The sequence below is a fragment of the Musca domestica genome, unplaced genomic scaffold (assembly GCF_030504385.1).
Source record: "Musca domestica strain aabys unplaced genomic scaffold, Musca_domestica.polishedcontigs.V.1.1 22, whole genome shotgun sequence".
NCBI classification, from domain to species: Eukaryota; Metazoa; Arthropoda; class Insecta; order Diptera; family Muscidae; genus Musca; species Musca domestica.
In genome coordinates this window covers 11,025,798-11,053,514 of record NW_026712262.1, presented here as the reverse complement: position 1 = coordinate 11,053,514, position 27,717 = coordinate 11,025,798, and the positions used below count along the sequence as shown (strand labels likewise).

General features: G+C 33.7%; 2 protein-coding genes and 1 long non-coding RNA gene across 6 annotated transcripts; 2 read left to right on the top strand and 1 right to left on the bottom strand.

The window, feature by feature from the left end:
• The first annotated feature begins 498 nt into the window (after nt 1-498).
• On the top strand, nt 499-13,434 carry LOC109613909 (uncharacterized). The gene is made up of 5 exons (XM_059122934.1): nt 499-1,566; nt 7,829-8,166; nt 8,225-8,306; nt 13,099-13,194; nt 13,269-13,434. The coding sequence occupies exons 2-5, from the start codon at nt 8,026-8,028 to the stop codon at nt 13,361-13,363; spliced, it is 414 nt and encodes a 137-aa protein (XP_058978917.1). The 5' UTR covers nt 499-1,566; nt 7,829-8,025; the 3' UTR covers nt 13,364-13,434.
• LOC131802596 (uncharacterized) lies at nt 7,492-22,706 on the bottom strand. 4 transcript variants are annotated; one of them, XR_009342281.1, is made up of 4 exons: nt 22,634-22,706; nt 22,445-22,570; nt 20,168-21,241; nt 7,492-7,658 (listed from the first exon to the last, which is right to left on the bottom strand). It is a non-coding gene; the product is annotated as an uncharacterized LOC131802596 (long non-coding RNA). The 4 variants fall into 4 exon arrangements; XR_009342280.1 differs by lacking the exon at nt 7,492-7,658 and having other exon boundaries at nt 19,976-21,241; XR_009342283.1 differs by lacking the exon at nt 7,492-7,658 and having other exon boundaries at nt 19,976-21,241; nt 22,445-22,584; nt 22,650-22,706.
• Nucleotides 22,707-22,746: 40 nt separating this feature from the next.
• On the top strand, nt 22,747-26,989 carry LOC131802595 (uncharacterized protein K02A2.6-like). The gene is made up of 2 exons (XM_059122933.1): nt 22,747-26,816; nt 26,883-26,989. The coding sequence occupies exon 1, from the start codon at nt 22,844-22,846 to the stop codon at nt 26,387-26,389; it is 3,546 nt and encodes a 1,181-aa protein (XP_058978916.1). The 5' UTR covers nt 22,747-22,843; the 3' UTR covers nt 26,390-26,816; nt 26,883-26,989.
• Nucleotides 26,990-27,717: the final 728 nt, after the last annotated feature.

The window sequence follows — 27,717 nt, the reverse complement described above, 5'->3', positions numbered from 1 at the left end:
TATAAAACATTGTAGTAAAGCATAATTTCGAATATCAGTCCTGCCCATACTTATAAAGGCCAAAATTTGTTTCAATTTCATTTTTTAGCGTTAAGCATTTGGAATTTAATAATATGGAAATATTTAAATTAAATCAATAAAGAACCATTTGTTATTACAATAATTGAAAATTTAAGAAATACTATAAAAATGTATATATTAAAAATCAATAAAAATTCCTCTTTAACTTTATAATAATTATAATTAGTTGATTTAATTTTAAACCTACTAAAAACTAATTTGTTTTGTAATTTTTCTTTGTATAAATCTAAAAGTTTCATTTGATTTGCAAAAAGTTTCATGTCGGTTGCAAAAGCTTTCATTTCAAATGCTCCCAAGAAGTTGAAGATATGGGTATGGAGTTTAAAATTGAAAATAGTTTAGAACCTTAAACAAATTTTAGAAGTAGACTATTTTCAGAAGACATTCGAGATGGATTCCTTTCAGAATTATAATTAAAAAAATAATTCTAATTTCAGATACGACCAAGACCACCGTGGACCTTTTAATTCGTATGTGGATAGATCGAGTTAGAATGTAATGTCTCAATCAAATCTATTGTTTTGTCAAGGACCATTAAATGAGTAGTATAACAGGAAAAATGGATGTCATCAAGGTTTGGAAGACTAAGATTACCTGTAACAGCAGTACATCAAAGAAAAAAAACAATTTTATGGATAATAAGGCAATACTCAAAGAAGGTTATATAGCCAAATTGTTTGCATATTTGGTATCCAAAGTGGAATTATTTTCTTGTACCTACGAATATACCTAACGATGAGTTGGAGCGTGCCATTAAGTTAATAACGTGCCATTAATAACGAAATGACCCAAAACCGAAAGTTAAAATACCCTTTTAAGGGCACCGAAATCCCTGAGACCATTAAATTATTTGAATATACCCGACGTGATGTAAAACGTTTTATTTCTTACGGCATTTGATGTAAATATAATGGACTGCATCATTCCATTGCAAACACAGCATTGATGCATGCAAAACCTGCTATGAGATAGACAAGAGATATGCTGGCAATATTGTTTGTCCAAGGAGAGGAGAGGCCATATATTTTATAAAATGTTCTGCCAGGGAAAGATCTTATAAATTTTAAGCCATAATGACCATCAACAAAATTCCGCAACATGAAGCATGAATCAGGTATAAGCAATTATATGGTGGTGTAGATAATAATGGAAATAATGAGAATATCGTAAATAGCACTCTTGGATAGTAGCAAAAACTTGAACAAGAAGGTAAGCGGCACCCAAAATAATACTGCAGTGACATAAAAATGATGCACGAAGGAAATTCGTTCGCCAACGGAGCTAAAGTTAATACGAACAAACAAACAGAGCAGGAAAATGCAACTAGAAGTATGAATGAATATCGAAATGCATTAACAGAGGATGAAGTTTTTAATTCTGCTAATGGTGCCGCGATAAATACATAAATTATTTGAGATTGAGAAATTTATGATTGGCATCGCGAAAGAAATTAACGACAGTGAAAAGTAGCCTGAAATTCCTAAGGTATAAAATTTGTAGTCAACTTATTGGCATTGAATTATAATTTTAACACGAGTAAACAAGATAAGAGTGTAGCAGAACAATTGGATTATTTCTATAATTTACTTAAAATAACCATCTTAACAGATAGTTTAAGCGGAATACAAGCAATTAAGTCAAAACATCATAAAAATCGGTTGATAAATGAATTTATCAATATTTCTAATTCATATTCAATTAAGGTGTTACTTCAATTCATTCCGAATCGTTCAAATAGTACCCACAATGAAATTGTAGATTAAGCGGCAAAATGGGACTCTTGAACACATATATATGCCAATAGAAGATGCTATAAAAACAATACAGGAAAAAATTTTGGATGAATGGTCGAATCGAAGCTCTAAGAGATAAATTGTGCCCCATTATCACTAAGCATGGTCTCGGATACTCGAAATTTATGAAATATCTCTTCCATTAGAAATTTAATTACATTTGCAGATGTGGCTTCCTTCATGGCCTTCAAAAAGTGAATTTAGAAAAATGATATACCGCAATGAATATGTAAGCATCTCCTTTTTAGACCGATGGGTTATACCACTTAGCAACCAGAGTTTCCATCTAAACTCATCCAGTATGAGGTAGCGATTTTTTAATAAGTAGCCATCCTCCACTTTGAGGGTTGGCAGTTTCTCTAGATTTGAGGTAATCGTTTTCATCAAATCCAAATATTCTTCATTCCCTGCGTATCTTCTTAACACTTATAGGTGCCGTGACAACATATCTGCTACAATATTTTCAGACCCTTTACGATGTTCGATTTTTAAATCATATGACTGTAACTGTAAAGACCACCGGGTCGATCTTCCACTTAGGTCTTTAAGATTCATAAGCCATTTCAACGAGGCATGGTTGGTTATCACCGTTAATGGCATCATCTCAACGTATGGTCTAAATTTCTTAATGGCCATGACGACAGCTAAACATTCTTTCTCCGTCCGCTATAATTACGTTGACAGGAATTTAGCTTTAGTGAATATAACGCTTTTTATCCAGGTGGCTCTCATCATGTTTTGCATAGTCAACAAATAGACAAATGAAAATATAGATCGTTGTCTATACATAGACAAATGAAGATATAGACATCGAAAAGTTAGTTTTGTCTTTTTACCCAGGTGGCTCTCATCATGTTTTGCATAGTCAACATGCTGATTTACGCATTCAACACACTCGACTTCGAACCCACTGTTGTTTAAAAATTTTTAGTTCTTTCAGAATTATTTGAAATGATATGCAACAAGTCTTTTTTATTTTATCAAAATCATAAAAAGTTAACGAAATGCATATATTTATTTATAGCTCAACAGACTAAATTCAATTTTTTGCCTGTACCGGTGTATTGGTTTCCTTGTGCGCCTAAGTTTTCATGTCGCAGTAGAACGCTATTTTTATAACTCAATGCAAAAAAGTTCATATTCACTCTGAATGTAATGTAATCTCTCAATTTCCATAAGAAAAGATTATTGATAGCATTCAAAATGTGTTTTTTTGTCTGTGAATGTTGTCAGTTTTAAAAGAATTGCAATTACGTTAAAATTTAATTTTTGAAACATTACAATTTTGTCAAAATATTTATTTAGATAATAATATAGTAATTTATGCAATGTCGTTTGATGACGATTTCTTCAACAAAAACAAATTATGGATTTACAAAAAAAGAAAAAATCCATAATAAATCGTTAAGCCGAATTCAATCCGAAATAAAGTAAAGAGGCCCACCTGTATTAAGATCATTGTCAGAATTACTATCAAAACAAATGCAACTAAACACGTTGTTACATGAATTTTAAATAAATAAACAAAAACGCGAAAAAAATGATAGGCCAATAGTCCTCTTCAAAATTATACATATATTTTTTAGGATTTATTTCGCAACAAGAAGTGTACATTTTCCATGTATAGCATGCAATACAATTTTGTTTGTAAATTGAATATTTGAATTTGAATATTTTTTAAACAATTTTTATATATCAACATACCAAAAATATTTTAGACAGCAAGGTACAATGAATTGATGGTAGGGCACTGCTTGGTTTAATATGTCAAGTTTAGTTGCGTATGTGTGTGTATGCTTTACAATTATATTATTAATTATATTTTTAGGAAATATTAAAATTCAGTTGTAATCACAATGCTTATTACAACAAATGTATGGACAGAATTTTCACTATTTGCTGAAAAATAAATCATTAAAGTTTCGAAAAGAAAACTTGACAATGCAACAAGTTGTTTTGTTTCTCTGACAACTTGTTTAATTTTATGGAACTCAAACTTTTCTCAATTTTGCCTTTCTTCGTTTAAAACTAAACATTTGAAATCTGAATAAACTAACCTTGTCACAATTAAAACAAATCCAACTCCGAATTATGAATTGGGGAAGATCGAAAAAACTCAGTCTAATGGTTACTTACCCTATTGAGTCAATCTTGATCTCAATCGCAATTTTCCAAGAATGCCATTTAAAATGTTGAATTTGTGTTGGTTAAAACTTTGTCATAAGAAAATAGAAGCCTCACATAGATCTTATTATTGTGCAGTAATTTGATAATCAAAACAAAACATATTACGTAATGTACAATTCAGAATAGAAATTTAAAGTAAAAAAAATTTGTTTCTGCTTTATCCTTTTCTTCCAACAGTCCATTCCGAATTGGTAGGAATGGCCACAATCACTTCAGTTGTTTTTTAGTTAAAAGCGCAGTAACTAACATCACTTATAACATATAACAGATTTTGTGAAAGAGAATTGTCTATATAAGTTCACGATATCGTATATCCGCCATATAACGGTACCCCCCGATATTCGGTGTTTTGATAATTTTAGCCACATTTTTCAACGGAATTTGCCTGAAATTCTACACAAGGAGTTCTTTGTGAGTACTTTACCTCCTGACAGAGAATTTTCTTTATAGGTTAACGGTACCCCCGATATTCGGTATTTTGATGATTTAAGCCACATTTTCCAATGGTATTGTCTAAAATTCCACACAAGGAATTCCTTGTAAGTACTTTATCCCCTGGAAGATAAATATCTATATATGTCCACGATATGGTATAGCCCCAATATAACGGTACCCCTCGATATTCGGTATTTTCATGATTTTAGCCACATTTTCCAATGGTATTGTCTGAAATTCCACACAAGGAGTCCCTTCTGAGTAATTTACCCCCAGACATAGATTTGTTTATATATGTCCACAATATCGTTTAATGGATGTTTTTTTTTTTTTTTTAATTTTCTAATTTGTTTCAAATGTTGGAGGGTATTTAAAGTTCGGCCCGGCCGAACTTATTGCTTTTTTACTTATTTGTTTTCGGTAATGAAAAACCTTTCTAAATGTTGTTATTAGAGGTTTTCTCAGAGAGCGAAGAAAATCTTTGCTGCAGTCACGCAAAACATGGACTTCAGTGTTGGGTAATTGAGTCGGAGACTTCCTCCAATGCAGTGGAGGCCATGAATTTCAACCTAAAAACTAAATCAATTTTGAGATATTAATTAAAAATGATTTGTTAAATTCCATACAGATAACTTACCATATCAAATGGTGCCAAAGTGCCCATCATTATTGTCTGGAATCCTCTCAAACTTCCAACATTTTCGTACATGGTACGAGATGGTTTAGGCGATGGCCTTCTTTTCCTACTGCCCACTGGTGGGGGCCATGAATTTTGAACTGAAAAATTTATAAATATTAGTTATAAAGTTTTAGCATGTCTTGAACTTGACACGTTTGTTTTCCTCCCTAGCTTCTCTGTTAAGCTTCCTTTTCTTCGACCTGTTTTGCCTTTGCTTTGCCTCTTAGAAAGACAATTTTTTCGCCAACCATTTGCCATTTTTCATAATTAGAAGACGTAGGAGATACATTAGGTGTTGTTTTCTGTGTTCTTTACACTTTTCATCAGAAAGGAACCAGGGAAATACGTCTTTTATTTTTCGTACTATGACATTAAATGTTAATGTCCTGAGTTGTTGTGTGTGGGGAAATGTTTCAAATATATTTTTATACCAAAAAATAATAAATTGGTATACGATGAACGTTTCTTGATTGGGGTTTACAAGATCAAGTTTAATATTTGGATTATAATTCTTTAGCTTAATGAATAGTTCGCTACGACATTCGTCTGTAGTCGCCTTTGTCATAGCGGCGTGGCAATTTCGGCATTTTATTTTATTTGGAATGTGTTTAGCATTGATAGCATTTCCGTTTCAATTTTATCCCTTTGTTCAGGGTGCATGGCAATGGGTTTCTCGGTAGTGCTGATTGACCAAACCAATTATTTATCATCATCCGTTTCGCAATTTTTCTCCGAGCTTCCGCGTGCGCTGTTTAAAAACTTTTGAGAAGTATAACGAGCAATGTAGTACCTTAACTCCCTTACAGAGGGGTGAGTGTTGTTCCCTTGTGCCAGGAATCTAGAGAAAGCGTTCTCCAAGGCATCCTGACTGAGTTTTATTTTTTGTAGTCAACATCGTCACAGTCCTCGAATACTTGTTCAGCAATTAGAGACATACCCTTCATTGTCTGAACTATCCCATCGACACACCTTACTCCTCTGCTCTTCACGGTTAAGTTATTCAGGCACGCTATTGCTTGGTGGAAATACTGATTTTTCTCCGAACAGCCTCTACGCATTGGTTGATTATAGGGATTGGGAGAGGACTTGCTTTTAACATTCAGTTGGTCAAACATATCATTTAGGACTTGCAGGAAATTGCTGGTGGTTGCTGTTTCAGGCGCTTTGTGACCATTTGATATTAATGTTATTATGGCTATAGATAATGTGCGACTAAAAATTTGGGTTGCTCTAGCGACATTCATCTTGTCCCAGATTGACAAATATATATGTCTCTCTGTTAACTTGGGACATAACTTTACATTGAAATTTTTCTTATCACATTCAAATACCGCTTCAATGTACTTTTTCAATATAGCAATGCCATCAACCTCAAAGGTATTAGAAAACATATTGTTTCTCATTGACTTAAAAAAGTGAGGATAGTCCCAAAGAAAGGCGATTTTTTTCTCCTTCTTCATAAAATAATGGGAACTTTCATTGATACATAGGAGGCTGTGTAGACGCTGGTTGGAGCTACCTTGATCACATACGATTCCCCTTATTTCCAACCCAATTCTATACAGTTCATGTATTTTTTCATATAACAGAGTTTTAATTGTTTCTCCCGTAACAAAGCTGTTTATAGCATAAAAATTGGTTACAGATTTCCAATTGCTACAAAAGCCTTTGGCCATAAATGTCACAGTTTTTGAAGCAATTTTTGATGTTCTTTGGCCACCTCCCAAATCTTCAAAGCCATCAATGGTGTCATCCGCTTTGTTATACTCCAATTCTTTTCTTATTTCAACTTCGTCAAATTGATAACATTGTTGTCAATGCCAACTTCAACACGTTTTATGGTCTGCCAGATCATTAAACTCGAAGGATATGGTAGATTAAAGTTAAACACATTTCTCAAAAAGTTGTAACCTTTCCTGCTTGTGAGGTATAGACATTGGGCCATATTTTCCTGTATATTTGAACAATATGAGGTGGTTCCACAAATCATTTTTGAAAAATGAGTAGCCTTTTTATCTGCCACATCCTTTAAGATTATAGAATTTGAATGTAGGTTATTTAACGCCAATGCCAGTTCATCCACCTTCTGTCGCAATTATCTTCCTCCCGTTCACGAATGCTTATATTTGTCACATGCTCCGTTCTATCAATTTCCAGACAGTTTCGAAGTCTTTGAATTTATGTGGTCAATTTTCTGTTGACCTGGATTGCCTCTTCCAATTTTTTTAACTTTCTGGACATTTGAATGGCAACTACATGTGCATGGTAGTTCAGACGGTTCAGGATCCTCCTCCTTTACAATCGTTTTACATAGAATGCCTACATTCCTTCGTTCATAGCACCGCAAAGGTACTTTAGTGCTTGAGAATTTATTAGTGAATGAATCTCAGGTTAAACGATTTGCCAATCTTTACTGTCAATCTCTTCCTTAGTAATTCTTAACTCGGTGGGGAGACGTTCCAGTAATGCTGGAGCTGGTGGTTCTATGGAAGTATACAATTTGAATTTATAAAATGCATATTACAGGGGAAAATTTAAAATTTTAGTAATTTTATTACAGAGTTCAACTATTTTGCAAAAAACATAAAGCCACGGAAAATATATTTGTCTGTAAATTAGCCGATTAAATTAATGTAGTCTCATATCTTTCCAGGCGAAATAAAGACACATGTATGCCAGAAACCATCCCTTTAGGGTAAGGGTCGTGAAGAGCTTTACCTAAAAAAATTTTTTTTTTTGAGGTCAACCAATATTTGCTGACAATGCTTAATTAACACATACATATCTTCAAAAAGTATTCATGTAACATGAAACATAAACACAAAACTATATGGAATCACAATTTAACGAATGGGTACCAAATTCAGCTTAGAAGCAAGCATGCCAAATTTGGTGACAATCGGTTCACGTATATCAATTCCTCCTATATATGTGCTTCATCCGATCAAGATTTTATATTGGCTCTACAATCCGTCCAATTCAACAAATGTTGTAAGTACTAAGTTTCCGTTCAAACTACATTAAAATATACATTTTTGTTTTTTTGCAGAAAAATTTGTCAGCTAGTTATAGTCTTGATTGTAGCCCTCAAATGGCGCGGCAGCTTCTGATAAACACCAATGGAAAAAAAGGTACAAAATGATTCTCAGTGTTAACAAGTAAAAAAACTATAAGTTCGGCCGGGCCGAACTTTGAATGCCCTCCAAACCATTTGAACGAATTTGGCAATTTTCAAAAAAATAAAAATTGTGTTAAAATCTTTATTTAAAAAAAGCCACTACAACATTCAAATGCGAAACTAGAAAAAAAAAATCGGTGAATAATGTAGCTAAAATCGTCAATATAGGGAGGTAATATTATATGGGGGGCTATACCAAAATGTGAACCTGCACAGACACTTTTCTGTCATATTTCTTTTTCAAAACAAGTAAGCAAAGTCTATTATTATTACATTACGGTGCCGACCATGTGATACCCTTCAACACTACAATATGTTGGAAGCCCCCTTATGTCGAAATTTTTTTTGGATGATTTCGATTTTGAAATAATGTCGTAGCGCCCTACCCAGATATTACCCTTATTTACGCACTCCACCCTGTTGTTATGTATTCGAAATAAATTCACAAAAGGGGTGGTCCATTTTACAGCTAAATATAATTAGATGGTCATCCAAACTGCTCAAATTCTTTCCTGTTCTTAACTTTCCTCATTCAAAATTCCGTGTCGATTGGTTTTCAATTGTGCATTTTCTAGAGGATCGGACGATAATTGCGACCTGTAAATAATACCTTCAAGACATACTGGTGGGAGTATAGAAAACCTTCAGAGAGTTACAATTCAAAAGTGTAAGTCAAATTTAACAAATCGCATGACAAAAATTGAAAACATGTAACAAAAAATATTCACTTTTGTTGTTGCAAAATGGTCAGGCTTAATACCATTATCGTTGTTTTTTTTATAGAAACAACGTTTGTTTATTATTGAAGAAAGATGGTAATGTTTACCAGGGGTAAAAGTACGTTTATATATATGAGGGTTAACTCACTGGATTTGGATTTAAATTGTCATATCCATTACTTTTACTTCAAATAAATCCTCTCAAAGTAGGTTTCAGAAAGAGCCACTAATCCCAGGAGCTATTAAGAAAAAAAAACAATAGAAGAGGAACCCATGAATTAAATGAAACTAAAATTCTTTTGAAAAAAACTTCTAAATCTTACAACCACACTTATAAACATTTTCACATCTCTCTCTCTCTCTCTCCACTTGATATGTTTTCGTTTATCTAAACGAAATGCCATAAGCATGTAAGTTGGTTTTATATATTACAAAAACAAGTAAAAAAGCAGTAAGTTCGGCCGGGCCGAGCTTTGAATACTCTCCACCATTTGGAACGAATTAGAAAATTTTCAAAAAAATAAAATCCAATAAAAATTCTTTTAAAATCTTTAAAATATCTAATATAGGAAGGTGTCGATATATGGGGGGATATACGATATTGTGGACCTATAAAGACAAATCTATGTCTGCGTGTAAAGTACTCACAAGGAACTTCGTGTGTGGATTTTCAGACAATACGATTGGAAAATGTGGCTAAAATCATCAAAATACCGAATATCGCGGGGTACCGTTATATGGGAGCTATACGTTATCGTTAACCTATATAGAGAATTCTCTGTCGGTGGGTAAAGTGCTCACAAAGAACCCCTTGTGTACAAAGAACCCCTTGTGACCATTCCGTTGAAAAATATGGCTAAAAACATCAAAATACCGAATATCGGGGGTACCGTTATATGAGGGCTATACAATATCGTGGATCTATATAGATAATTCTCTGCCGAGGTATAAAGTACCCACAAGGAACTCCTTGTGTGGATTTTCAGACAATTCCGATGAAAAATGTGGGTCAAATCATAAAATACCGAATATCGGGAGGTACCGTTATATGGGGGATATACGATATCGTGGACCTGTATAGACAATTCTCTCTCAGGGGGTGAAGTACTCACAAGGAACTACTTGTGTTGATTTTAAGACAATTCCATTGAAAAATGTGGGTAAAATCATCAAAATACCGAATATCGGGGGGTACCGTTACATGGGGGCTATACGATATCGTGGACCTATATGGACAATTCTCTGCCGAGGTATAAAGTACCCACAAGGAACTCCTTGTGTGGATTTTCAGATAATTCCGATGAAAAATGTGGGTCAAATCATCAAAATACCGAATATCGGAGGTTACAGTTATATGGGGGATATACGATATCGTGGACCTATATAGACACTTCATTTTGAGGAGGTAAAATGACCACAAGGAACTCCTTGTGTGGATTTTCAGACAATTCCGTTCAAAAATGTGGGTAAAATCATCAAAATACCGAACATCGGGGGGTACCGTTATATGGGGGCTATACGATATTGTGAACCTACATAGATAATTCTCTGCCGAGGTATAAAGTACCCACAAAGAACTCCTTGTGTGGATTTTCAGACAATTCCGTTGAAAAATGTGGGTAAAATCATCAAAATACCGAACATCGGGGGGTACCGTTATATGGGGGCTATACGATATTGTGGACCTATATAAACAATTCTCTGCCGAGGTATAAAGTACCCACAAAGAACTCCTTGTGTGGATTTTCAGATAATTCCGTTGAAAAATGTGGGTATAATCATCAAAATACCGAATATCGGGGGGTACCGTTACATGGGGGCTATACGATATCGTGTTCCTATATGGACAATTCTCTGCCAAGGTATAAAGTACCCACAAGGAACTCCTTGTGTGGATTTTCAGACAATTCCGTTGAAAAATGTGGCTAAAATCATCAAAATACCGAATATCGGGGGGTACCGTTATATGGGGGCTATACGATATTGTGGACCTCTATAGATAATTCTATGCCGAGGTATAAAGTACCCACAGAGAACTACTTGTGTGAATTGTCAGACATTTCCATTGAAAAATGTGGCTAACATCTTCAAAATATCGAATATCGGAGGGTACCGTTATATGGGGGCTATACGATATCGTGGACCGATATAGCCTATCTTCGAACTTGACCTGCCTGCAGAAAAAAGAGAGATCTGTGCAAAATTTTAGCTTCCTATCTTAATTCGTTTAGACTGCAGCGTGATTACAACAGACGGACGGACAGGGCTAAATCGTCTTAGAATTTTACGCTGATCAAGAATATATATACTTTGTTGGGTCTAAAATGATTATTTCGATGAGTTACAAACGGAATGACAAAGTTAATATACCCTCCATACCTTTTTTGGTGGAGGGTATAAAAATTTTCACTTGCATTTTTTTCATATTTTTATACCCTCCACCATACTATGGAGGGTATATTAACTTTGTCATTCCGTTTGTAACTCCTCGAAATACTCATGTCAGACACAACAAAGTATATATATTCTTGATCAGCGTAAAATTCTAAGTCGATTTAGCGATGTCCGTCTGTCTGTCTGTCTGTCCGTCTGTCCGTCTGTCCGTCTGTCTGTCTGTTGTAATCACGCTATCTTTCGAATAAATTGAGATAGATGGCTAAAATTTTGCACACATGTTTATTTTTCCAGTAGGCAGGTTAAGTTCGTAAATGGGCCATGTAGGTCCACGTTTTCATATAGCTCCCATATAACGGTACCTCCGGATATTCGGTATTTTGATGATTTTAGCGACGTTATTCACCGGAATTGTTTCAAATTTGGTATTTGAAGTTCCAAATGGATACTACACCCTAAGATAGAAAATTGTCTGTGCAAGTCTATGTCTTCGTATAGCCCCCATATAACGGTACCTCCCGATATTCGGTATTTTGATGATTTTAGCGACATTATTCACTGCAATTGTTTCAAATTTGGTATTTGAAGTTCCAAATGGATACTACACCCTAAGACTGAAAATTGTCTGTGCAGGTCCACGTCTTCGTATAGCCCCCATATAACGGCACCTCGCTATGTTCGGTATTTTGATGATTTTAGCGACATTATTAACCGGAATTGTTTTTGAAGTTCGTTATGGGAACTACAGTCTGTGACAGAAAATTGTCGGTGCGGGTCCAGTTTCGAATTTGAATATGGTAATGGCTTATGACAAACAATGCATATGTATGTCCACGTCGTATAGACCCCAATATAACGGTTATATTCGGTATTTTTAAAATTTTAACAGAATTTTTTAAGGATTTTATTTTTTGAAAATTTCCAAATTCGTTGTAAATGGTGGAGGGTATTAAAAGTTCGGCCCGGCCGAACTTACTGCTTTTTAACTTGTTTGTCATATTTTTTTGTCATATTTTTTATCGCATGCATTTTTGTGACTGTTTAATGAATTTAAAAGATTTTTCCAGGATTAAAAATATAGAGGAAATTTTCGCTTTTTTACATGAAAGTTAATGTTTATTTTTTCCAGTAAATATTGTCCGATGTTCATCGAAATTGCTAGGCTTCTGCCCTGCCATAAACTCTAACTAACTCCATGCGAAATTCCGTCATCTCCAAAAAGAATAGGCCATTTTCAATTTCGTGAGGATCGGGCCATAATTGCGACCTGTAGCTTGATTACAAATTAACATGGGCAGACGGACGGACGGACATACATAGTTACATCGTCTCAACTTGGCGAGGTAGGAAGGTCCATATGAAGTTTCCTGTGTCGGAAACCATTATTTCGAAGTGTTTCATAATATTTGTAGGGTATTACTATCGCAATGTTTTACGCCCTGCCTTCTTGGCGCTGCGTAACGTAAAACTTCGAAAACAAAGTATTTCAAATAGGAAAATAACTTACTGACAAACGTTATGTTTCTAATCAAAAAAATTTGTGCATATTTTGTTATTTTCAATTGGTTTTGAAGAATGTAAATGCACTTATTTATATTTGGAAATCGAACCAATTTCTATTTTTTCTTCTAGATCAAACCAAACCGCCCTTTAATTGCAACTACATTAAATACACTATTGGTGATTTGAATATGGGAAAGTATTCTCTATCAGTTCACAGAAAGAAACGTAAGTAAAGATTTTTTTCAAGGCACTGCTGATTTTAAACCTAAATTAATCTTTCAAATATTTTTTCCTAAAAGCGTTGCCTAAACTTCGACGAATATTTAACTCCCCCTCTGTTGTAAAATGTTTTGCACGTTCGTATTACCTAAATACGGCAGGCCCATATTTTTAAATGTACCAATTAAAACGTTGTAATAATTGATCAATCTTCAAACTTCTCTCAATTGCTATATTTTTTGTATTATCATCACACAAAAAATAAATTGTTTAATTGTCAATGTTGAAAATGTTAAATTTTGAACTTTTGGGCACCCGGCGTGTTTTACTTGTGTGGTGTAAAACGTACAAAAAGTACGTCGAATTTTAGATAATGCTGTTAAGTTTTAATGAGAATTCATTCTGATTAAAAATTAATATTTTTCTCAGAAGTCCAATGACAGATTTAAACTCCCAATCTTGAATTATGATTATTGAAACTGTTGACCCTTTATGGGGGAGGTTCCTAAGCAGTTGGCCAATATTCGTATCTGACCAAAGACTAATGAAAATATTACAATGTGCCAGATTTGGATTATATCAAGATATGTGCAATTTTTTGGAAAATGTGGAAATATGCGTCTGGTAACAGATATATCTGACCAAAGTATTCCATTTTCATATTTCATCTAATAGGGCTGAAAGTATTGGTATGGGCAAAATTACAATTGAAAATTAATATCCAATTTTATGCGAAATCGTAAATTCCATATTCATATTAGGTTCTTGGTTAAGAGAAATATATAGATATAGCAAGTTGTCAAGAATCGCTGACTTGTTTCGCAGGTTATGAGAGATAAAAGTATTGCAAAATTGTTAGCCTTTGTGAGTGAGGTACCAGAAGGGGTTCGCAGATATATATCATCCTCACAACAGATCTTGTGTTAGCAAAAATGTTTGTATGTGGGAAATTTGAAGAGATGATTAGATGATTTTTTCGCTTTCTTTGAGCGTTTTGTTTTTCAAAATCTTGGACCCTATGTGGGGGATGTACCATCTTACACACACACTTTCACACTTTTCACATTGTAATTGTTGTTACTACTGACCTGGAAGTGCTCCCATCCGTAGTTTCATCTTGCCGATGTATTCTGCCAAAAAATGGTTATCACATATTCTCATATGCTTTTTAATTTTTAAACTGTCTATTTGTAAAATTTCACATCAACCTTTTTAATTGTCGAATCCGGTAAAATGGTCATTAAGTGGAAAAACAAAAAGGTGCTTGAATGATTCGCAATTAAAAATACACTTTTTTGACATTTTTTTATATCACAATGTTTATTATTAAGAAACAAATTATAATTTAAATTTCAAAAGCTCAATTTTTAAATTAAAATTTTACACAATTCACACAATTTTCGTAACCAACACTTCACAGCTTTGAAACCAGAATAACTTAAATTTTCTAAAATTTTACTTTTGAAACTTCTTAAAATCATAGACTACTAAGACGATTTTTCAAATAAAACGTAGGTAAATTATTAAAGTACTAAATAATATTTACCACAATTATTTTGCAAAAATTCCCATTTTTTCAATTTGAAATTGTTCCCTTAAGTCATGGATTGCCATGATTATTTTTCAAAAAACGAAAAAATTAAATTCTACGAAATGTCTTACTTTCAATTCTGTTGTCCCAGCAACATAATCGAATGCAAGGTTCGACGATTATAAAAATACCAACAACTTAGTTATTATTTTGTATTAGCTTTAGTGTGTAGAGTGTTATTTAAAAAAACTTAATAAATAATTGAAATTTAAAGTGGGTTGGTATAGTTTTATTTCATACATAGCATTACATGAAGAAAAAAAACAGGAAGAGGGTGTGGACTGATGTAGTTAATTTTATGTACCAGTGATCCTAATAGGCACTATGCATGCTATTTGTGCACTTACACTTACATAGCACTTACATAGACGGGCATATTTGACTTGACTTTAAAATTCGAAAAAAAAAATATATATATATACTAGCTGAACCCGGTGCGCTTCGCTACCCCTTATGATTTTATATGCATTCAAAATTTTATTTATAAATATATGTAGGATAAAGAAAAACAAATTTAAAAATTTAAAAAAAATATTGCACTAATTTAAAGCGTTATTAAACAAAATCATTACAAAAGCAGTAACATGACATGCATACACGAAGGGTTTGTCCTTTGGATTTATTTATTTCATAGCAAATACCAAGCGTGCAAGAAAATTGCAATTTTTTTTAAGTAGAGTGGTTTTTCTATCGCAATTAGTGAATTCGAGATAGCAACATACTTCGCCGTAATAAGCGTATTTCAAATAAATTGTTGTGTTGTTTTTTAGTGTTAGCCTAAGGCGTTGTGGGTCAATGGTTCTTATTAAAATCATATCCCAATCTGATCCGATTTAAATATAATTTTAAAAAAATTACTTTTACACCAAACTCCGCCACACCTTTCATATTTCATTGAAATTGGTGCGTCAAATATGTGAAATCGGCCGAGAATACATATATGGGAGCTATATCCAAATCTTAACTAATTTCCAATTAATTTATCACATTTATTATTATCATTGAAATCGGTCATATATATCGTGTTTGGTGCATAATATGTATGAAATCGGCCGAAATATATATGTTAGCTATATCCAAACCTCAACTGATTTCAATATAATTTGGCAATTTTTTCTGGTACCAGATTTTGTCTCTCTCGCTTTGGGTGCATCAAATATGTGAAATCGGCTGAGTATATATTTGGGAGCTATAATCACATCGGAGCGTATTTGAATATAATTTGTCAAATTTATTTTTGTACCAAATTTAGCCACTCATGCCGAATTTCGTTGGAATCGGAAATACGTATCGTGTTTTGTGCATCAAATATGTGAAATCGGCGGAAAATATATGGGAGCTATATCCAAATCTGAACCGATTTTTATATAATTTGACTAATTTATTTTCTAATCAAAATCCCGTTACATATTCCAAATTTCTTTGGAATCGAACATACATATCGTGTATGGTGCATAAAATACATGAAATCGGTCGAAAATATATAGGAGAGCTATATCCAAATCTGAACCGATTTTAATATAATTTGACAAATGTATATTTGTTTTAATTTCCGCTACACATTCCAAATTTCATTGAAATTAGAGATACATAGCGAGTTTGGTGCATCAAATACATGAAATCGGTCGAAAATATATATGGGAGCTATATCCAAATCTGAACCGATTTCAATTTAATTTGACAAATTCATTTTGGCTCCCAATTCCGTTACTTATTTTAAATTTCATTACAATTAGAAATACATGTCGTGTTTGGTCCACCAAATACATGAAATCGGCCGAAAATGTATATGGGAGCTATATCCAAATCTGAACCGATTTCAATATAATTTGGGAAATCAATTTTTTAGATAAAATCTATCACACGTTTCAAATTTCATTAAAATTGGGGATACATAGAGTGTTTGATGCATCAAATGCTTGAAATCGGCCGAAAATATATATGGGAGCTATATCCAAATCTGAACCGATTTCAATATAATTTGACAAATTTATTTTCGGATTAAATCCCGTCACACATTCCAAATTTCATTGGAATCGAACATTCATATTGTGTTTGAGGCATCAAATGAACGAAATCGGTCGAAAATATATATGGGAGCTATATCCAAATCTGAACCGATTACAATATAATTTGGCAAACTTATTTTTGTTCCAAATTCCGTTACGTATTCCAAATTTGGAGACTGTATCTTCAACCAATCAATATATATGTGCATATAAAATCTAAATTTTTGGGAGGTACCTCCGATTCTGATGCTATATCTCCAGTTCCAAGTGGAAATTCAAAAATGTATATAGCCTATGTTACTTTCAGGCGATGTTGCAGTATATATGGACATTTTCAGGAAAATCTATTCAGCGGTTTTCGAGTCCATAAATTACAAACAAACAAACATACAAACATTTTCCTCTTAGATATAGATATATATATATATATATATATATATATATATATATATATATATATATATATATATATATATATATATATATATATATATATATATAGATATATATCGTAGGATCACTGGCATAGACAAATGAAAATAAAGACAACGAAATGCTCTCACCGTTTATCTTCGAAAAAATTCGGTTCAGCAGATGTCGTCTATATCGTCGACAAATTCAGGAATAATAATGTAAAATTGAAAAACGATGAAATGTGTTTTCGAAGTCGAGTGGGTTGAACACGTAAATCAGCATGTTGACTATGCAAAACATGATGAGAGCCACCTGGATAAAAAGACAAAACTAACTTTTCGTTGTCTATATCTTCATTTCAAAATATCTTCAAATTCAATGATTGGAAGACGCGCACATTAAGGGACGCGCATTGAAGCTATTCGCCAGTTTTGCCATATAATTCACAGATCGAAATATTTAGATCATATTCTTAAAAAAACTATTCTTATGCCATGTTTACGTTAGAACTTTTTGTAGGGTTAACCTACTTTGAGAGGATTTATTTGAAGTGTAAAGGTAAGGTCACATTGGGCAAATATTTGACGAAAAATGTGAAATATTTCTTTGTCACAATCTGACCACCAAATATTATTTGACGGTAAATACAAAAACAGCTGATTTTGGGAAAACAAAATTATTTGCTGGAAAACAAAAATTTGACCAATGTGTCCATAGTGTGAACATATATGATCAATTATTTTCCTATTTTTTGGTCAAACATTTATTTGACGGTGCAAATGTTTTGTAAGGTCAAACAAGGGAAAATATCAGTTTAAAACATTGGGCAGCATTTTGCTTTAAGAACAGTAGCATTTGTAGCATGATGTTTAATGAATAGAAAAACAAACGAATACAATAAGTGGCTTTGTTTATTTGATATTTTTGAATTAACTGAATTTGAATGTTTCGTAAAAAATGTTTATATTTGGTCTGTTCCAGAACTGCGAGAATGTAAGTGTTTTTACTACGATAACCGATTTTCCCTTTATTATATCGAAGAAAATTGCGAAGCTAGTAGATTCTTGCAGGTTCTGGAACAGGATATAGGTAGATGCATCAACGCTTGAAACAATGATATGTCAAAAATTTGGAAATGTTTCGACAAAAATAAGTAGATTTTTCTATGTTTTCCTATACGGCGAAAAATCGGAGGTTGCAATGATATATATTTTTCAACAATTTTTACAAATTTAAATAATATTTCATTCATTTTTTTCAATTCCAAAATTGTTTTGACAGTTCATTGTCCCAGCAGCTATGTCGATGTGACTACCTGTATTCTTCTACCATGATACAAACAAAAATGCAAAAAAAATTGTTCTGACAAGGAATTTATTTCACAACAGTTGGTCTTTTGCTTCCCTTCTCCAAATAAATTATAACCCGAAACTCCATTTTCTTTATGTCTCTCTTTCACTCTCTCTGTCTATTTCTCCCGGCCAAATAAACTTATGTTTCCTCACAGTTTGATCAAACAATTTAATGGGAAAATATATTTTACGAATGTGAACATGTGTCAAACATGTTTTCCCATAGCACTGTTTGACGCTGTTTGGTGACTGCTTGAACAAACAAAATCCGTCAAATATTTGACTGTAATGTGAACATCGAATCAACTCTGTATGAATTTCACATTTGTTCAGTCAAATATGGGAAAACAAATTTCGATCAAATATTTGCCCAGTGTGACCGTACCTTAAGTAATGGATATGACAATTTTAATTCAAATCCAGTCGGTTAACCCATTTATATATAAACGTACTGTTAGCGCCGTTTAAATGATTTTAGAAATGAGGAAAAATATTGAATAAATGGAAATAACTTGTTTGCATGCAAATTTGACTGGAAGCGGGTATAGCGTCAGTGCTACATTTCTGTAGTTTTCGAAGCTGTCCTACCTCCTTATTGTATCATGGGTTGACCTACTAAATGAGGATTTATTTGAAGTATGTAATTGATATGACAATTTTAACCCAAACCCAGTGCGTTAACCCATTTATATGTTTTTCATTTAAATTGAAATTTGAAGGCTCATGGGTTTGTTTCATTACTTGATCCAACGATACACCACTTTTATGTTTCACATTTGTACAAAAATCTAAAAATATATTACGAGATTCACTATACAAATTTTTAACAATTTCTTGCAAATATAAAAATGTCGTCTATTTGTAGGAAATAAAAACTCGAAACATTCCCAGTTCTTTGGGGTTTACCGTCTTATATTTTATGAAGCCTTATTTTCTTTGCAACTAAATTTCAGAGTTCTGCTACAGAATTGTTTCATTACTTGATCCAACGATACACCACTTTTATGTTTCACATTTGTACAAAAATCTAAAAATATATTACGAGATTCATTATACAAATTTTTAACAATTTCTTGAAAATATAAAAATGTCGTCTATTTGTAGGAAATAAAAACTCGAAACATTCCCAGTTCTTTGGGGTTTACCGTCTTATATTTTGTGAAGCCTTATTTTCTTTGCAAATAAATTTCAGAGTTCTGCTACAGAATTTATAAAGAAATAAAAACTGATTCAAAAACGTCAATTTGTCACATGACTATTAAATATTTTTAATAAAAACATTGATGAAAATTCCTTCAGAACTACCCACTTAGATTGGAAGAATTACAAACTTGGGTTAGTTATTAAATACAAATTAAAAACTATTTTTTTAACTCTAACCCCTAATCATTGTGTACCTTAAATGTATTAAAACATACTGCTTTGGCAATTTTTGTAAACAAATAACAATTTATTCCTTTATTCCTTATTAAATATGTCTCTTTTATTTTTAATTTCTTTCTACAGGGCTACAGAGATTGGTGCCGCTCAAAAAAAAAAAAAACATACTGGTAAAGAAAAAAAAAATATGTAAAATTGGTGTAATATTTATTTAAACATTTTTTCTGACTTACAATTTAGGTGCAAATAAGCAACCATCCAAGATTATGAATGGATATTTCTGCAACGAAACATAGAATTTTATGCTGATCAGGAATATATATACTTTGTGGGGTCGAAAATGTATATTTCGAGGTGCTACAAACGGAATGACAAACTTAATATACGCTCCATACTATGGTGGAGGGTATAAAAAGCAAGAAATTGGTTTATCATTTAGAATTAGTTTTAGTGTCGCCTTAGATAAACTGAGCCTTAATAATAAATCGCGTTTGATACATTAGTCATTAAGATTTGTAAATTAATAATTTTATTGTCGTTTTTATAAATTATTATTTTTTTATGTACTTGTATCTATAAATTACTGGAACTCATTAAATATTTTGTATTACACATTGTTAAATTGCCAACAAATATTATAACTTTTCAGTGAAATTACACACAAGGCATACTTTTTTATATTTTTATAAAATTGAAAGTATATTTTCTTCTTTCTAAATACTCAAGTTACGAATATTTGTCGAAATAAGTGGCCCACATTTTGTAGAACTAAATGTAACCCATTGTATTGTATCAAATTTAAAACTCTATCGTAAATTTTGCGAAGTGTAGAGCAAAATATTTTAGAACCTTTGTGTATGGTTAAGGCTATATATAATGGACTCTAAAAAAATTAGCTTGGTAACCCAAAACCCTTTTTGAGATGTTGATCTACTAACCGTATATTATCCACTTAGAACTTTCCAACCCCCAGATTGGCTGTTGCGCAATGTTGTTACTCGCTATTGCATAAAACGATACCTGTGATTTAAGTATGTATATGAAACATTTCAGATGATTTTTCGGAGGATATGAATCCTTTTTTTACTAAATTTTAAATTCACTCTACCATTTCGTATAGACCGCATATTGTTGTGTCTCTTTATCTTCGGTATTTCACTGATTGCAGTCCCAATGAATTTTGCATTTTTAGTTCTCATTGCACGGATTATAGGTTGGCGTTTTGATATGAACCCAATGCAGCTGTGTTGGCCATTTTTATTTGTTTGAATGTGTTCGCATCTTCCAGTTGAAGAACGATGTAGGACCTGTGGTTGGAAAGCTAGATGCCAATTCTAGTCATTAATATAATAATATTATTAAATAGAATTTAAAACAATAAAAAATAAATGCTATTAAGTCAATTATAGATCACTAAATTATTTCCGGTTTCATCTTAACTCAAATGAACTCTTCAAAAAGTGAAGTTGTACATAGATGTTGTACACAAAGTTGTATCGTTTGTGGCCGAAACATACAACTTGTTTACTCTGCAAGTTGTACCGACGGTTATATTGTGTATGGCTTGCATTACATACAGCAAAAAGCAAAAAGAAAAACGATAACTAATGTAAACTTCAATAAAGCATGTCAAGTTGAAAAAATTGTGAGCTATAAAAAAATTTCGGAAAAACGTCATATCAAATTTGCCACTAGTATTACTATAGAGTTAAATCAGCTGGGGTTTGATTCTACCTGTCATAATTATACCATGCTTCTATGTGTAGAAAAGATTGACAAAAAAAAAAAAAAAAAAAAAAAAAAAAAAAAAACAGAAGAAAAATAAATTTGTGGATTTTTGCAATGAGAAAGTCCCTTTTTTCTCTGAAATCATCTTATTCGTATAGTTCCACTTACCCAATAAAAACATAAAATCGATTTATACTCACCAAAACACACAATACATTATATTAGAAAACACTAAAAGCGTACATTTGAAAATAGTAAGTCAAAATGGAAAAAAATCATGCAAAATAAAACATTACAATTGTACATTTCAAAATTCAAAATGAAAATGATAAAATTATTTTTACAATAACAAATTTTACTTTTTCCGCAACCCCAATTGAGGTAATTCTCCATTTCTTTATTTTACCATACCATTACCATTACATTAAATTGACTGCATTGCTCACTGGCTACAACAAAATACCATCCGATCAGGTTTACCAACTATACACATATGTATGCATAACCTACAACATATGGAAAATTACACATATGTATATATTTACCAGGAATATATACAAAATATACAGTTTAAACAAAAAAATGCATAAACTATTTTATTTCGAAATGTAAAAAGTGAAACCATTACTTACATAAAATAGCTAAATGGATATTTCCATATAATATAAATTCTTACCTTGCTTTAAAATTGCATTAAACAATTTTTAATACCATAAATACCTCTTCAATCACGAAAATAATTCACTTTGCTCATTAAATTTTATAGATTTTGAACCACTTACCCATTCAAAAACCACGTGCATGCAAAATTTAGACAAGGTATACATATATGTTGACAGTAATGAAGCCAGAAACAAAAGACCAGCAGTCTTTTACCACAATCCAATGCAAGCGTAGAGCAATAAAACCTAAAATTTCAGCACTAGGTAAATTTCTATTAACTTTAACGAATTTTGTACTGTTTAACACACTGGTAGGATTTTTCACCTTAAATCTCCAAAAAATTATTTAGCCAGGAAAAAACATTGATCCTTGATTTGAACTTGTTGTATACGTTACGTATTCAGTAACTACTAAACTACTATCGATGTAAGCATATGTAATAAACACCATCACTCAGTTGTTATGAGTTACCTGAAGGCAACAGTTGTTTTACTAGCAGACCGGGATATATAACAATTATGGCGACGAGTGAACCAAAACCGCGTGGCAATTTTCAAATGGAGCCATTTGATGAAAAGGCTACAACCTGGAATCGTTGGGTGAAAAGATTTGAGACGGCGTTGGCGATTTTTGGTACGAGCGAGGCGATGAAGGCTAAATATCTATTACATTTCATGGGTACAGAGGCTTATAATAAGCTATGTGACAAGGCTTTACCCTTGATACCAGAGGAATTGCAGTATGATAATATTTGTGAATTGCTGGAGAAGCATTATAACCCTAAACCCAATGAAATATTTTTGAACTTTAAATTCCACTCACGTAAGCAAGAACCTACAGAATCCGCCGCAGAATATTTAGTGGCTTTGAGACATCTAGCAACGGGCTGTGGATTTGGTGAATACCTGGACAAAGCACTGAGGAACCAGTTTGTGTACGGCATAGGGAACAGAAAGATTCAAGGCCGGTTATTGGAAAAGGACGATTTAACATTAGATGATGCAATACATTTGGCAAACATGTTTGAACAAGCTGAAAAGGGGTTCCAGGAAATGAATAAGCAGCAAGAAGCCGTTGACATGGTGAATATGAGAAAGACAAAAGAGAGGGAGAAAAGAGTCAGAGAGACAGAACAAAGAGCGAGATCGAAACTGAATACAAACTGTGACAGATGTGGCAGCAGTAAGCATAATTCAAACGATTGCCGTCACATAAATTCTGTATGCAATTTTTGCAGAAAGAGAGGCCACTTAAGGCGTGTGTGTTTTAAAGCAAGATCTACAATGAAACAAATATCTGACGGCGAAGTCAGTGGAAAGGAGGACTCAGAGCAAGAAGTGTGTAAGATGGAAAGTAATGGACAGAGCCCCAGCATACGGGATAAAATTCTATGTACATTGGAAGTAAATGATCGTAATATCACATTTGAAGTTGACACGGGAGCGCCGGTCACCATCATAAGTCTTGCCGATGCGTACAAATATTTTTCGAAGAAAATACGAATTCATGAACCAGATTTGGAACTCTATAGTTATTGCAAGACGCCTATAGATTGCGCGGGATACATATGGGTGAAAGTAAGAGCCAAAGACATAACAAAAGTCAAAATGTATTTAGTACGGGCCAATCGGAAACCATTGCTGGGAAGAGAGTGGCTGCGGTTAGTTAAATTGGACTGGCTGAAGATGTTAAAAGGAAAGAGTGTGTCATCGGTAAGCGTAAACAAAATTCAGGAGTCGGCGAATTTGGAAGGTCAGTTAAGGAGTATCTTGGAGAAATATCCAAATTTATTTTCGAAGTCAGTGGGCAAAATTAGGGGGTTTCAGGCGCGTTTGAATATTAAAACCGATGCTGTCCCGAAATGTATGAAGGCGCGACGAGTACCTTTTCCACTGTTGCAGAGAGTGGAAGATGAATTAGATGACCAAGTAAAAGCTGGATTATTGGAAAAAGTGGAACGTAGCGAGTGGGCTACACCAATCGTGGTGGTCAGAAAGAAAGATGACAAGATACGAATTTGTGGAGACTACAAGATAACGATCAATCCGGTCTTAGTGGTGGACAAGCACCCATTGCCTACAGTCGACGAATTGTTTAGTACAATGGCAGGCGGTGAAAAATATTCGAAGATTGACTTGTCCAAGGCATATCTGCAGTTAGAAGTACATCCAGATGACCAAAAGTTCTTAACCCTGAGCACACACAAAGGATTATTTCAACCAACAAGATTAATGTTTGGCGTTGCTAGCGCCCCGTCTCAGTGGCAAAGATTAATGGAGCAGTTATTAGCGGATATACCGGGTGTTAAGGTGTTCCTGGATGACATTAAAATAACAGCCAAGGATGAGAGGACACACTTAGACCGGTTAGAAGAGGTGTTAAAAAGATTAGACCGATATAATATGCGAATAAATCTTGCTAAGTCGGAATTTCTGCGAGAGAGTATTGAGTATTGTGGTTATGTGATTGATCGACAAGGAATTCGTAAGATACCAGCCAAGATTAAGGCTATTCAAGAAATGAGATATCCGGCAACCAAGGACGAAGTTCGATCATTTTTGGGACTAGTGAATTATTATGGTCGTTTTATAAAAAATTTGAGCTCTATAGTTTACCCTCTAAATCGATTACTGCACAAAGAAGTTCCATTTAATTTTGATGCTAAATGTAAATGGGCTTTCGAAGAAGTAAAGAGACAAGTGGGATCAGAGGTGGTGCTGACACATTATGATCCAAGAAAAAAATTAACATTGGCAGTGGATGCGAGCCCTACGGGTGTGGGAGCCGTATTGAGTCACGAATTTGGCGATGGAACGGAAAGACCTATACAGTTTGCATCGCAAACTTTAAATGCAACACAGAGACGGTATAGCCAAGTAGACAAGGAGGCATACGCAGTAATATTCGGGGTAAAAAAGTTTTTCCAATATGTATATGGAAGGGAATTTACTTTAATTACCGACAATAAAGCAATATCACAGATTTTTGCGCCTGACAAGGGATTACCGGTATTGTCTGCAACGCGTATGCAACATTACGCAGTATTCCTGGAATCTTTTGATTACAAGATTCGTTTGCGTAAATCTAAGGAGAATGGGAATGCAGATGCGCTATCGAGGCTTCCTGTAAATGAATGCAGCAAAACAATCAGCGAGATTGATCAAATTGAAATGGAATTAATTGAGAATTTGCCAATCACCGTCAAGGAATTAGGACAAGCCACAAAAAAAGATGCGGAAGTAAGACGTTTAGTAGACAGTTTGTCATATGGCCGGAAGTGTGATCCTGCCGACAGTTTTGGAATCGACCCATCCGAATTTAGCTTGCAACAAGGATGCTTATTAAGAGGCATAAGAGTGTATGTGCCAAAACCGCTGAGAACTAGAATAATACAAGAATTACATTCGGGACATTTTGGTGTATCAAAAATGAAGTCACTTGCCAGAGCGTATTGTTGGTGGAAAAATTTAGATAAGGACATTGAAAAAGCGGTTGCTGACTGTTATGAATGCCAGATCGGGCGACCAGATGTAAAGAAAGAACCGGTTCATTGCTGGTTACCTCCGAAGAAAGTTTTCGAAAGGGTGCATGTGGATTACGCTGGTCCCTTTTTGGGCAAATATTTTTTTGTACTGGTGGATGCTTTTAGTAAATGGCCGGAGGTAAGGATAGTTCGAGACATTACCACGGAGACAACAATCGAAGTATGTAGAAGTATATTTGCGCAATTTGGAATACCAAACATTCTAGTCAGCGACCACGGGACGCAGTTCAAAAGCGCGAAATTTCAAGAGTTTTTAAAACAAAATGGTATCATGCATAAGTTGGGGGCACCGTACCACCCTGCAACGAATGGTCAAGCAGAACGTTTTATACAAACTTTCAAGACCAAGTTGAAGGCAATGCCTCGTAAGGAGGAGTTACAGCGAAAAATTGATCAAATTTTATTGGCATATCGACGAGCAATTCACCCGGTCACGAATAAATCACCAGCTATGACAATGTTTGGGCGAGTTAGAGTTAGCAGTAGGAGACGCTGTAATGGCTCGGGATTATATGGATAAGCTTAAGTGGAAGCCTGGAATAGTAAGAGAGAGAATTGGTGATTTGCATTACAAAGTGAGGCTGGAAGATGGTAGGTGTTGGAACAGACACATTGATCAATTGAGAAAGATTAATGGCAGAGTAATGCTGGATAACGAAGTTGAGGAAACACATAGTGCTAGTTATGAGCCATCAGATTTGACTTTGGAGAAGAGAGAGAACCCTACAAGTATGAGTAATGCGGAACGAGAAGCAACAGACGAATGCGTGATGTCAGACAATCGAGATCAGTCCTTCGCAACGCCCCCAAGTTCTCCGGGGTCAGCATTCATCGGATTTGAAGAGCCAGCAGGGAATGGCGAGGCAGTCAACATAAGAACGAATCCTAGGAGGAATATACGGCGACCTCATCGACTAAATGATTATGTTATCGATACGGATTGAAAGGTATTAGTGTTCGGAGTTTTAGCTAATAGTATTTTATTGAATTCATTTTATTATTTTTGTTATAAGAGAGGGGAGAGGTGTTGTATACGTTACGTATTCAGTAACTACTAAACTACTATCGATGTAAGCATATGTAATAAACACCATCACTCAGTTGTTATGAGTTACCTGAAGGCAACAGTTGTTTTACTAGCAGACCGGGATATATAACAGAACTCGAGTTTTCTGGTCCTCAAGCTAAGACGCTAGCTCTGAGCTACCACAACACGAGTTTCCGGCTTAACAATATGTACTTATGTGTCCCAAACAACCAACATTCATATTCTTACTACAGTGATAACGAGTTTCATTTGTTATTGTAATGTTAATAATCGTCTTTGTTACAAAAGAAGGATCGTATCGACTTTTAACTTGGAATGTGAGCTTTATAAATTTTATCAATCCTTCTGACGAGTTTATTTTATCATTCAAGTTCGACCAATGGGTACAAGTAATATGGTTTGGATGCTTAATACAGTATTAGTTTTACAATTATCGTAAATATATAAAAAAACTGAATAATTTTATTTACTCTGCACAAATGGTCGCGAATTTACACAACAATATATAATAATTTTAAAATATTTTTTATTAGTAGTTTTTATTTTCTAGTTGTGATACTGGACAAATGGTTTTTTCATTGCAACATATAAATAAATAAATTAAACATTACGAAATGTTTGTATAATACTCATAAAAAACCGTATATGTTCATCTGCTGAACAACATATGCTAGGAACACAATTGGAGCGAACGACGAATTTCGCCCTACGCGGCGACAAAATGAGCCACGAAAATTCGTCGTATGGAACACAATACCGATGAAATTATAAAACAGCTGATCAAGTTGTTTACTTTTTGC